Below are 12,096 nucleotides of genomic sequence, written 5' to 3' on the forward strand. Positions count from 1 at the left end.
GAGAGAGAGAGAGAGAGAGAGAGAGAGAGAGAATTAAAAATAACAGTAATTAAATTAGCAACAAGAAAAAAATACGAAGCACAAACAACCCCCCAAAAAACTATATATATATATATATATATATATATATATATATATATATATATATATATATATATATATATTTATTTATTTATTTATTTATAACCATAAATGTATGATGCCATTAAACGTCCACCAACATAAATGAGCACCGTTGCAAATGTCGCTTCTCTAACCGCCACTGTCCTGACTCGAAAGTTGGCTATTGATCCACGAGGGAGGGAGGCCATCGCAACCATCACCATCACCGCCTCTCTGCACATCTCCTCAACCTCACCTCCTCTAGCCTAGGTACTGTACAGTTCACTTGTTCTTAATGTTTGTGAGTGATTTGTAAAGGCGATGCGTTAGATTAAAGAGGATGTGAGTTTGATTTGTAGCTATAGAAGGCGTCTTTATCTTGCATTGCAGCGTGTATTGATGGGTATGGATGTACTCTGAGGATGAAACGCCTAGCTACATGGTATTAGTGGTGTAAGGGGGAAAATTTTGGGTTTAGGCGTGCATTGCTGTTAGGAATGAGAACATTACAGTATATAATGTACCAGTCGTGCGTATTCAAAGATCACTACTAGAAAAGTGGGCGTGTGGAAGGAAAGAAAACAGCTGTCTATAATTCAATCTATTTCGATCTCTATATGCGTAGATAGCGTTACCATTAACTATAACTACTAGATGATTTCAGTCGCATCATACAAAATACAGCAGTGATTCCCTACACATAAGTATACTTAACCGATAATTGGCAATTCAGATAATTTGAGTGGGTAATGGAAGGTTGGGAATAAAGACATTCAATTTGTTATGAATGTCTGCGTACATGTGATGTGTGCGAATGTGTGTGTAATTGTGCAGTATGGGTCACGGGTGTGAGAGAAAACGGAGAGGATACGCGTCTCGTACAAGCCAAGACGGGTGTGGCTGTAGTGTTACCAAGGACGAGTTTTAGCAGTGTCACATTGAGAGGACACTGGAGTGACTGGACAGAGGGAAGGGACTACCGCCTTGCCAGAGTGCAGTGCTGTGATCTCCGTTGCTTTAGTATGTTGCTGTACCATTTTTGTATTTTTTTCTATGCCACAGCAACGCCGTGTCGTGATAAAACTGCCTGAGGCTGTGGTTTGCCGAAGTGACAGGTACTAGTACGTCCTGTATTGTACGGTTTCATGAAATGCTCATTAAGTACTCGGCTTCGCAAAATACAGCTAGTCTTTCGTTTCGTCTCTATCTTGTTCTGGGTCTGATTATGTTACGTTACCCCGCTATTGGCATATTTCAACATCGGACCAACAGATAGGTAATTCTGGCTGCAGAGCGTCTTAATTGAAGGTGGTATTCAGCAATATTCAATGGAAGACTTACTCAGCTGTAGTTTATAGAAAATTAAGACAGATTTATTTTGACTGTTTTGCCCGAGATGCCCGACACGTGGTCAGCAGCGAGGGCCGTATTTCAGTAGTCTGTCTGACTCAATAGTGAGTGGTTGCTTTCAATGGTTTACCAGCGTTCCTTTACCATAAATATATATCACTATATTTTACATTTGATGATATGGGTAAAATAAACTTAGCGAGGTCAGTAAGTGGATAATGTAATAAAAAAAAAAAAAAAAAAAGGTTGGGAACCATTGAAATCTGTTTTCGTGCAAATGAACCAATGGAAGGCACTGAGAGATTAACCCTATGTATAACATGATAAATAGGTTATACTTATCCAATTATGATATTTAGATGTTGAGTAGAAAGATGGCTGGAATGATGAGGAACTGCCAGAGATTAACGGAAGGTGTACCATGGAGAAAGCCACTAATTACCTGAATGTTAAGCACATGATTCTTTGGTAATGTCTTGCTCTAATAAATTTAGATTTAAAAACAAAATTATTTAGTATGATAACTGATGATGATGACATTTACAGACAAGGATCAGTAATACATATGTAGATGCACACCTGAAAAAAAGTTATTTTTATTTTATTTATTATTTATTTTCTCTTTTTTAACATGCTTAATAGCATATGCAAAGACACAAGCATAGTACGTATAGTAATAAGTCTTAGATTCAGTGCAAAGGACATCAGATACAACAAATTGGAGTAATCTACTGTATTATTGCAGTACATATATTGCAGTATATATATATATATATATATATATATATATATATATATATATATATATATATATATATATATATATATATATATGTAATTATGAAAAAAAAAAACATGAAATGTTTCTATGCTCACTTTCCTTGCAGGTGAAGTGGTGACGGGAGAGTGTGGTAGCAATGACCTTCTGTGGCTACAAGTTTTCCCTATGCCTGCTGTTGATCAGTGCATGGGGGCTGGTGCAGCTGTTGGTGATGGGACTCTTCTTTTATGGCGAGGCCCCAGCCTTCCTTGAGGACCTGCCGCTGGAGGACCACTATGACAACCGGGATAGCTTTGTCACTGATGTCAACAAAGGCTTCAAGAATAATGCCTTCAACTGCTTCATCGCTGCCTGCCTCTACATTGTTACTCTCGGCGTTTCTGGCTGGCAATTCTACCTCAATCAGAAAACCACATATCAGGTGTAGAAGGAGAGACTTTACATCAGCTGTTGTTGTGATGTAAATCAACATGTGAATAATGGAAAACTCTAGTGACAGATGGAAGTTATTACATTGGTGGCCTTTGTATTTTTTAGATTGATTTATTTGGCAATCCAGAACTTGGCAGAAAATTCTTATTGCATAAAATTTCTCTGAGTTAGGTTGATATCGCATGAGAGCCAGTTAGCTTTTCTTCCATCTGTCTGAAGCAACAGTGGTGTGTGTTGTACATAAGTGTTGAACATATGACTGAATGTTATTGTTAAATGTTACTGTAAATCTTTCCAGCATGACAAATACACCTTCAGTATTTGTTTTTAATGGCAGAGCATTCCTTCATGTGCTGTATCCTCTGTGCTTCTGGTGTGTGTGTGTGTGTGTGTGTGTGTGTGTGTGTGTGTGTGTGTGTGTGTGTGTGTGTGTGTGTGTGTGTGTGTGTGTTAATGTTATGAATAGTGTGCAAAAGCAGGTTAGCTGTCTATTGTACAGTTGAATGTTAGGCACTTCATTAAGATGTTATTTGTTGAAGTTAATCCAACACTATTGTGATTAAATAGATACATATTATCTTTATAAAGACTACTGGAATTTAATGCAAAAAAATTATAAACTTTTGAATAAACCTGTACCATCAGTATGGTGAATAATAGCTCTTCACAAGTTTGTATTCTCCCAATATGAATGTAGTTGCTGAAACCTATGATGCTGTTCCTTACACCCTCTCCCTCTCTTTCTCAACAGTAACCAGAATCAAGACCTGGCTCTACCAGCACAAGGCAGGAATGTTGCTGGTTGGAACATATGATAAATATTAACCATTGCCTCGAAGATTACTAACCTGCAGTGTGGCATATCACTTCAAGGTCCTTATTTTCTAAAGACTGGCAGCATCTAGGCAGATTCACACTAGTCTTCTGGCTGCCCACCATCCCCTACGTATATTGCTGTGATATGCTACTATATTTCAGTTTTTCTTCTGTTTCTTGTCCAATATAAAAGGAAATCTAGTGATGCAATCATGGAATTTGTTTTCTGTGGAAAATAGAAAAAAAATTATGGACTTAAATGTGAAAAATATTCAAATAGAAGATAGCCAGATTAAATGTTGTTCCCAGATGATGAAAAGTTAGATACAAACAATACTCCAGCTAGTAACAAGAGTCTGGATGAGTAATTTTTGTTACCCTTCTATTTTAGTTTAATCAATGAGAGTGGCATATGTGAGTATTTTACATATTTATAAAAGTAGTTTCCTTTATTTCTTCAAGCAAATCTATGGTATGAAACCCTTTGGTTACACTGAGACCAAAAAAGTGAAGAGAGTCTTCATATGAACCTGTTGCATTTTTTTCTATAAATTTTGCCTTCAATTTATAGTCAGTGAAAAAAGAAAAAAAATCCAATTTTTCTCCTAATTTCTGGATATTGGTAATGTGATTATTATCATGTTAATTTTATTTGCCTACTTTTACATGTTGGTTTTGTTTTATTAAGCAACAGGTGAACTAAGGGACCTCAAAACAGCAGAGTATTTCAACATGTAATTTGTTATTTGTTTTTATCTACTGAAGAGTCTATTCACTAGATTTTAGTATTTAATTATGATAAATGTACAGTTCTACTTCAATTATGATTAATGTACAGTTCTACTTCTTAGGGTATTAAGAGCAGATGAATAAATTTTGCAGAAAAAAATATCCACTTTACTACATTAGTTTACTTTTACAAGTAAACATTTTTACCTTCAAATTAGTATGATATGTAAGACTAGGATATTAATATTATTTTCAAAGGGTTAAGAAATTTTAATACCAAATAAATGTTGTAGCTTTATAAATCTTTACAGATGACCACACAAAATAATTCTCCAATAATCTCAAATACATAAATGAAACAAAGCTCGTCAGTATACTGCTGCTCACTAAGGAACAGTAATGCATAAAGCTATGAGAAATGTACTTCAGAAATTGAGCAACTTCACAACTACTGTGTTTCTGAAAATATATGGATTTACAGAAAAGAAGATACATGTTTATAGAGAACTAAAAAGTCAATTTCAACAAGCCTCTTAATATTAGCATTCAAATTTGTTAAAACTAATCCCCCACACACACAAGTGAAGTTGGTTAGGATAATTCATTAACAATCCTCACACACAACTTTCTTAAGGCCAAATATGGACGGCAAAGTTTTCCTCAAGGCTCAGCTGAGATTATGTGGACTAAGGCTAAGCACAATACTGCTGCTTGTAAGACACACATTTTTCTGAGCACCTCAACAACATTTCTGAATATTCTATATAGATAGAGTCAATCTACTTTCTATACTACAAAATATAATATACATACATACATACATACATACAAACATACTAATATATACATGACTAGATACTGTAAATATGTACTGTACTACATACTTGTTGAATATGTATAAGAAAAATCCTGAAAATAAATGAGACTATTAAATATTTCAATCAGTCATGATGTTCATACACATTCATGTAAGTGCAATGTGTTTTTCAGGCTCTTCAGATATAGAGGTTATGTAAATCACCCTGATCCTTACATTGATACATATATCTTCTAAAAATAACACTGTGCTTTCAAACATCTCCATTTTCTTATGAAGTACATAGTAAAGTAGCATACATCTTGAAAATGAAATTAAATATATGTGGTATTCACTAAAGCTTTTGTAGTGTAAATTTTTAAGCTAAAGAATGACTAGATAAGTGGACTGCGTATGAGCAAGACTAGAATCACAATCTTATATTCCTTCAAAATATCATGATATGAGAAATAATCAAGTAGTAGATAAGAACTATTATTACATTCATAAAGATGTTTGAGATTCCCAAATAACACTTTGCAAGGATATCAGTATAAAAATATAAACATCAATATGTATTTGTAAAATACATCACTCCTGTTATGTATGTATTCTACAAATCTAAACTCAATAATGATCACATTATTTAATTATTTTCATTACTGAATTGAGTTTGAAATGTATTTGTTGTACTTTTGTATTCATAAGCTGATATTTATTAAAAGGTGCTCATGAACACACAAAAAGGAAAAAGAGAGAGATGCATACCTTTCATCTCTCTCTCTCTCTCTCTCTTTCTGCTAGTCCAAACATGACTAGACTTGCCCAATCTGTTCAGGGAAACATGAATCAGCCAGGTGGGTAAGAGCAGATTTCCAGCACCCTACTTGTACATCACACAATTCTATGCTTCCAATGGGCTTGACATGAGGGCTCAGCTGGCAAGAGAGCACATTGCAGCACCTGGGTGAGCTGAGACTCAGCTAATCAAAGAAGTGGATTGAATTTTTTTGAAGATTGGAAAGGCAATGTTTAATGGTTGAGTGTAGATAGTGTAATATATAATTAATGGTAATATATGTGACTGTTAGAATAAGTCCTCAAAGTTAAAGATGTAATCATAAGAGGACTAAGTGCCTGTTTATTGGTTGAAGCAGGTAACATTAGCTAAGAAAAGATATGACTTGAGCAAGTCTATTTGACACATGTGTAATCTCACTTAGTATACTCAAGCCCTAAAACTTGAAAAAAGTAAGAGTATCAAACTATCTCTACCACATTACCACAACTACACTGTCATGATTTTAAGGCCATAATAGTTGGGAAGTACATAATTCTTAGGTTACAATACCAAATGACAATGCTGGCTGAAAGGAGGATCTGTGTTAAATGGCTACTCCCTGTGTCTTATAAAACTCTGATGGAGATTTCATGACTATAACCCTGAAACTCAAAAAGATAAGTTGTTTCTGAATAGCACTGATTGATTCTAAAATACTGAATATTCTGAAGAATCGGGTTTTTATATTTTTGAAAGGTAAGTAAAATGTGTAATAAATCATTATCAGGAACATATTACAATTTCTGTAGCATAGTATGTATGTAATCCCTGATCCTTAGAGGTCAAGGCAAATGGAAGACTAGACAGGTCATGAGAGCTGTTGAAATATCAAACAAATCATTAAAACATACTTCTCTATTAAACTTGCTAGGCTCAATTTTTATGGTCTGAAGATGAAAAACACAAACAACACATGTTGCAATGTTATGAGTATTTACCATCAAAGGTGGAACTGTTAAAGCGACATATGAGCACCATCACGGGTGGAATGGGTAAGGGGATAGATGAGTACATGACAAAATACAGCTCAGCTTAAATCCCTCAAATGTATACTTTTCCTTTACTTGTCATAAAAGCTCACAGAGGTTGCCTGAGCTTCCTGCAGCCAAACTCGAAGGTCATCTATTCTCTCATTAACATTTTTTACGTTTTCCTGGGGTTTTTGTCCTTTGCCATCAGTCATGAAGTAAGTCCTCTTCTCCTGCTTCTCTGGAATGTTGGGATCAGTGGGTGGTACAGCAGCCTTGTTTGCCAGGAATGTGGACTGCCCAATGACCTGAGATGGCCATCCCACCTTGCCCCCAAGAGGTACTGATAGCTCTGAGAGAGAGAGAGAGAGAGAGAGAGAGAGAGAGAGAGAGAGAGAGAGAGAGAGAGAGAGAGAGAGAGAGAGAGAGAGAGAGAGAGAGAGAGAGAGAGAGAGTAAACATATAAAAAAAAATTACAGTGTATATGAATAAGTTGCAGATCTATACATAAAGGAAATAATTAATAGAATAAAAACAGAAAAACAAAGTTTAAACAGAATGGATGAATAAGCATAAACTAATACAAACTTAAAGTAGACAATGCTTATTTTTCTTTTGTTTGATCAAATTTACATATTTCAGTTATTCACTTTCATAACACTACATCTGAAATCTAAAATTCATTATTTTATATTAAATTAGTCAAAATTTATTTCAGGCATCCAGATTCACACACTTTATGCTTATACCATATCTGTTATGTTATCTACTATTCCCAATACTCTTGAATATGTAAGAGAGCTCCACCTATAATCTTAATCCAGAACAAATGACATTGGCTCATACAAGTGTTTGGCAGTAAAGCTTACCTCCAAAATAGCTTGTCCATCTTTGTTGCAAATAATGGTTTATGTTGGCAACTCTGTCAACAGTTTCTGGTCCAAGATCTGGCACCGATCCACTAGTGAGATGCTCCAGGTGCAAGGGACCTGCTATGGATACAGCGTTGTACCCTGTGGCCCAGAGCATGGTTTGTTCTGTCTCTAGCAGTGCTTTAATAGAGCTTAAATTCTCATATTTCATAGATCATAGGACATGTGAACATACCACTTCCACTTAGAATTCAGATATGTACTGTAAATAAGGTAACGTAAACAAGAAAATAAATATGTGATACAAAAAATAATAAGTGAAAGTAACAAAAAGATATCCTAGCAGTATCATATGAATGAAAAGTGACAATAGAGAGCTTCACTTATGGCCACACACTAAAAAGCACCTCAAAGAAATGGAAATGGTTAATCACAAGTACATATGCAGAATAACACAGCCTACCCGAGGAATGAGTATTGAGGGGATTGTTAAGACCAAACTCCAGACTGCCAGTCGGATAAGGGGCTCTGTGTCCCTTGGAGGAGTGCTGCTGGAGCCGAGTCTGACTTCTCTTGTTAGCAGAACCAATTTGTTCTGGCCATCAGGAAACCCAACAATAAATGATAGCAATTCTTTTGTTAACAGCAAATTCAAAGTCAAATAAAATCAACTGTTAAACATAACATATCACTGATCTCATAATTACATCAATACTGAACAAAACAGCTAAAAATGAGTGAGACTGCCTACCCAGCATCCTGTCCAGCCCAAAGTCTGAGGCGGGTGAAGGCACATCATGGGTTGGCTCATCACTCTCTGTGTCTGATGTCACTGAGCCACCATACACCAGTGAGGTGCGCCCATGTCTTGTCTGTTCCAAAAGATAAATATATGAATTAACAAAACACTTTTAAAGATTATCATAATAGCACTGAATAGAAAATGTACATAAAGAGCTATGTAATATTTCAAATATATTGCAATACGTTGTACCTTTGCATTCTGTCGCAATATTTCCCTATGTATATCTTCAGCTGTTATGCTCTCCATTTTTCGATGATTTTTCATTTGTCTGGACTTAAGGAATTTTTCTGCTCTCCTCAGTTCTTTTCTACCTTGAACAAGCAATTCATCTTCTGCCCAGGCCTTTTTTGGGGTGCTGGACACTGGGGTGGTGACTCTGTGCTTTGAATGGCCAGCCTGCAAATCCCAAGCACTGCTTTGACCAGAAGCTCTATTGTACTTCTCTAAAATTTCTGTAGCAAACCTAACATCCTCATCCTCACTGGCCTCGCTGGTGCTGCCATGGTGGAAGCTCCTGTGTGGCATTGGGCGGTGTGGGCCAGGGGATGTGGTGCTAAGGGTAAGGTCTGTAGAAGCCTGACCACTGTCCCACATGTTGCCATTGCTCTCCATGCTGCTCTTATCACTGGAAACTGATGCACTGTTGTGGTTGACTGGTGAGGGTCTGGAGGATCTCTTGGCTTTTTTAGATTTGATGCGGTTTACCAAACTGGAGTACTTTGCTTTCAAGCGGTTGTATTTGGTTTCATGGATGCAAGAATTTTTACTGCAAAGTGAGTGAGACTTTGCTGAGTGCTGAGTTTTTAATTCTTTGACTTTGCTTTCCTGAGCTTTTAATTCCTCTAAATCACCTTCTAAACTCTTACGCCTTTCTTGCAATTCTATCAAGATTTCATCATATCTCTTTTCTTCATCTTCAAGTCTTTTCTTTCCTCCTGTTTTGTCTTCATACGTTGCCCTGGCATCCTCTTGCACTTCATTCATAACATCATCTTGCTTTCTGTCATCATTCATTTCAATTGATTTTTCCTCACAAGCCTCACCACCTTCTTCAGGCTGTTCCTCCTGTGCCAAACTGTCCATTTTTTGTTCATATTCAATTCTGAACTCCGTTAATTTGTTTTCCAGCTCAGTTTTTTGTATCATTAACTCCGCCCTAAATTCGGACTTGAGTTTTCCCACGTCAGCCTCATGGTCAGCTTCCAGGTCCTGTATGTGTCTCGCATGGGAGTCTTCCAGCTCACTCAGCTCTCTCTCATGCTCGTCCTTGAGAGCAGTCAAGCGAGCTGAATGATTCCTCTTTTCCACAGTTTCCTACATAGAAAAGAAATGAGTTTTCACTATGATATATTGCAGACTTTTATATTTTTTTGCGCTAAGTCTAGTTAGACATTTGTAACACAAGGATTCCCATTATCATGAAAAACTGAAAGCCATACATAAATGTATAATGATTCTAATTATTGCTAAATATGTAGCTTCAATCAAGAAAATTTGTTTGCTTTTGTCTTTCATCTTCTTATGGAGGCTCATAATACATAATGGATATCTCAATTCAATAGTGGAAGTGACTGCAAGGGATGGTGTAAGCATTAACAGTGTTATAAAAATAAGCCTTCTACGTGAGAGCATAACTCAGGTGACATGTTACAATGCTATCTCTTATACTGGAATTACTCTTTCTTTGGCCTGTCTTGCTGCTTTCTCCAGCTCTTCATCAAGCTTCTCCTCCAATGTGGCCAGTTGTCGATTATGCTCTCGCTTGATTTGTGTCTGTCTCTGTCGTAACACCTCAGCCATGCTTAGCTCCAACTCTGACACTGCTGCTGCTGCTGCTGCTGCTGCTGAGTCATTGCTGTTTCTGAGGAAACATTACTATGAAGTATTGCTCAGCTTTATAATGCTTTTCTCAAAGTTGACATAAACAAATAAATACTGAAAATGACAGGTAGTAATAGTATGAGGCTATATACAATATTATAAATAAGAATAAACACATGGTACTACTGTACTTTACAAGAAAATGTGCATGGTATACTTTTTTCTTATGGATTACAAGACTATAGTCATGGAGTTAAAGTTTTTCTTATCATTTCATAAAAAAAATTAAACAGTATAGGTACTGCAACATTGTCACACAGTGCTTCCTTGCATCATACACATTCATGCAGTCTTGCATACCTTCATCTTGTAAGGTAAAAACCAAGTGGACTCAGCTTTATTGCTTTCATTATTTGCATTCCATTTCTTTCTTTTAGTCTTTGATCACATTATATAACCTTAAATGCATTTTTAAGTTTATCAAATTCATGCATATAATCTCTGCACTATCTTACTATCTTCGTCTTCTCTATTCCTCTAATGTGACCACATTTCCTTACTATACTTTTAATTTTTTTCATCTAAATGGCTTCAGAACACACCATCTCTTATTCATGTCTCTACTTATGTAAAAACCTCTGTACACTTAACCCTCGGCTATTGCGCCCAATTGGGGCCGAAATAGCCGCGCCATAGCCGAAAACGCGATAGCCATTGATCTTGGCGGGAAGGCGGTTTTGGCCAATGAGCGCTCAGATATCCCATGACGTCATGGCGGGGCGCGCGATAGCAGGCATCTGAGGTCGCGATAATGAAATTTTAGCAGCTTTTCATGGGTACGTGATAGCAATAAAACGCGATAGCTGAAGTCGCGATAGCCGAGGGTTGACTGTACTTTATTCTTATTCCCAATGTTTCTACTCAGTATCTCACATTCATGCTGGAGACTTGGTATCAGAGCTCCTTCATCCAAGCACTTTAATTTACTGCCTCTAGTAAAGCCAGAGGAGAGAGTGTATTACATAAGATGCTCATGGTACAAAAATTCAAATCACATGAATGTTAGAAAGATACAAAAGAAATATAAGAAACCAAAGCACATATTAATCAATGCTACACCTCAAGGACTCCCATGATATCATTACTTGCTATGTATTGTTTAAATACAAAGAATGAATAAAAACAAATAAATAACAGAAAATTACTGATAAGAAAGAATATGCATATTAATGAAATATGGACTCAAAAAGAAACCTGTAGCTATGAAAAGTGAACAAGTTAGAAGTAGTTTGTATCTGTTAGCATAATAGATGCATTAGTAGTGATTTACTTGTAGCAATAATTATTACACATATGTATATACAGTCATGCTAGATCTAGTGAGTCATCAGACAGACATAGATGTATGCATCTGTATGGTGGCAGAACAGTGGAAAAGCAAGACTCACTATTAACTTCTATATTGCATGTGCCTCTTTCAATATCTATCAGACCAAATGACTTGATCCTATTCAAATAAACACTCTAACTGATGTTACTGTCTTAGAAATACCAGTGCAGCATGGCACATGAAAGCTGGGTCTGACAAGCTGGTGTTGAGTGCAGATCTCCTCAGGTGAACAAATGGAGTCAGGCTGTGTTTACATGCCACACATTTACCTGTATGTGCTGGGACTCTGTTCAAATTCCATTGAACCCGCTACATCTATAAGTTGGCACTGCAGCAAGCAGATTTTCAATTATTGTTAATTATTTGATGAATTCATTGGTACTACTTATTATA

General features: G+C 36.4%; 2 protein-coding genes across 7 annotated transcripts in view; one reads left to right on the plus strand and one right to left on the minus strand.

Moving 5' to 3' along the window:
* Window positions 1–236: 236 nt before the first annotated feature.
* Window positions 237–5,267, plus strand: LOC123517197 (ribonuclease kappa-like). Of its 3 annotated transcripts, XM_045277208.1 has the most exons (3): window positions 966–1,122; window positions 2,340–2,654; window positions 3,417–5,267. In XM_045277208.1, exons 2-3 carry the CDS (start codon window positions 2,370–2,372, stop codon window positions 3,417–3,419), a joined length of 288 nt encoding a protein of 95 aa, XP_045133143.1. In that variant the 5' UTR covers window positions 966–1,122; window positions 2,340–2,369; the 3' UTR covers window positions 3,420–5,267. The 3 variants fall into 3 exon arrangements, with proteins under 3 accessions (XP_045133142.1, XP_045133143.1, XP_045133141.1); XM_045277207.1 differs by lacking the exons at window positions 966–1,122; window positions 3,417–5,267 and adding an exon at window positions 237–372 and having other exon boundaries at window positions 2,340–3,328; XM_045277206.1 differs by lacking the exon at window positions 3,417–5,267 and having other exon boundaries at window positions 2,340–3,328.
* The window catches only part of LOC123517196 (centrosomal protein of 164 kDa-like), a 36,498-nt gene continuing 27,440 nt past the window's right edge, over window positions 3,039–12,096 (minus strand). For 2 of the 4 annotated variants that reach the window (XM_045277205.1, XM_045277201.1), the window contains 6 exons: window positions 10,170–10,353; window positions 8,682–9,806; window positions 8,439–8,559; window positions 8,151–8,282; window positions 7,685–7,807; window positions 3,039–7,167 (listed from right to left, as the gene is read on the minus strand). In XM_045277205.1, the coding sequence (XP_045133140.1) occupies window positions 6,908–7,167; window positions 7,685–7,807; window positions 8,151–8,282; window positions 8,439–8,559; window positions 8,682–9,806; window positions 10,170–10,353 (1,945 nt within the window). In that variant the 3' untranslated portion in view covers window positions 3,039–6,907. The remainder of the gene's footprint in view (window positions 7,168–7,684; window positions 7,808–8,150; window positions 8,283–8,438; window positions 8,560–8,681; window positions 9,807–10,169; window positions 10,354–12,096) is intronic. The other 2 variants (XM_045277204.1, XM_045277202.1) reach the window with 2 other exon arrangements.

This window comes from Portunus trituberculatus, chromosome 41 (genome assembly GCF_017591435.1).
Source record: "Portunus trituberculatus isolate SZX2019 chromosome 41, ASM1759143v1, whole genome shotgun sequence".
Classification (NCBI taxonomy): Eukaryota; Metazoa; Arthropoda; class Malacostraca; order Decapoda; family Portunidae; genus Portunus; species Portunus trituberculatus.

Excerpts from the sequence above, each read along its gene's own strand:
- LOC123517197 (XM_045277207.1), top strand. The coding sequence starts at position 2,370 with ATGACCTTCTGTGGCTACAAGTTTTCCCTATGCCTGCTGTTGATCAGT.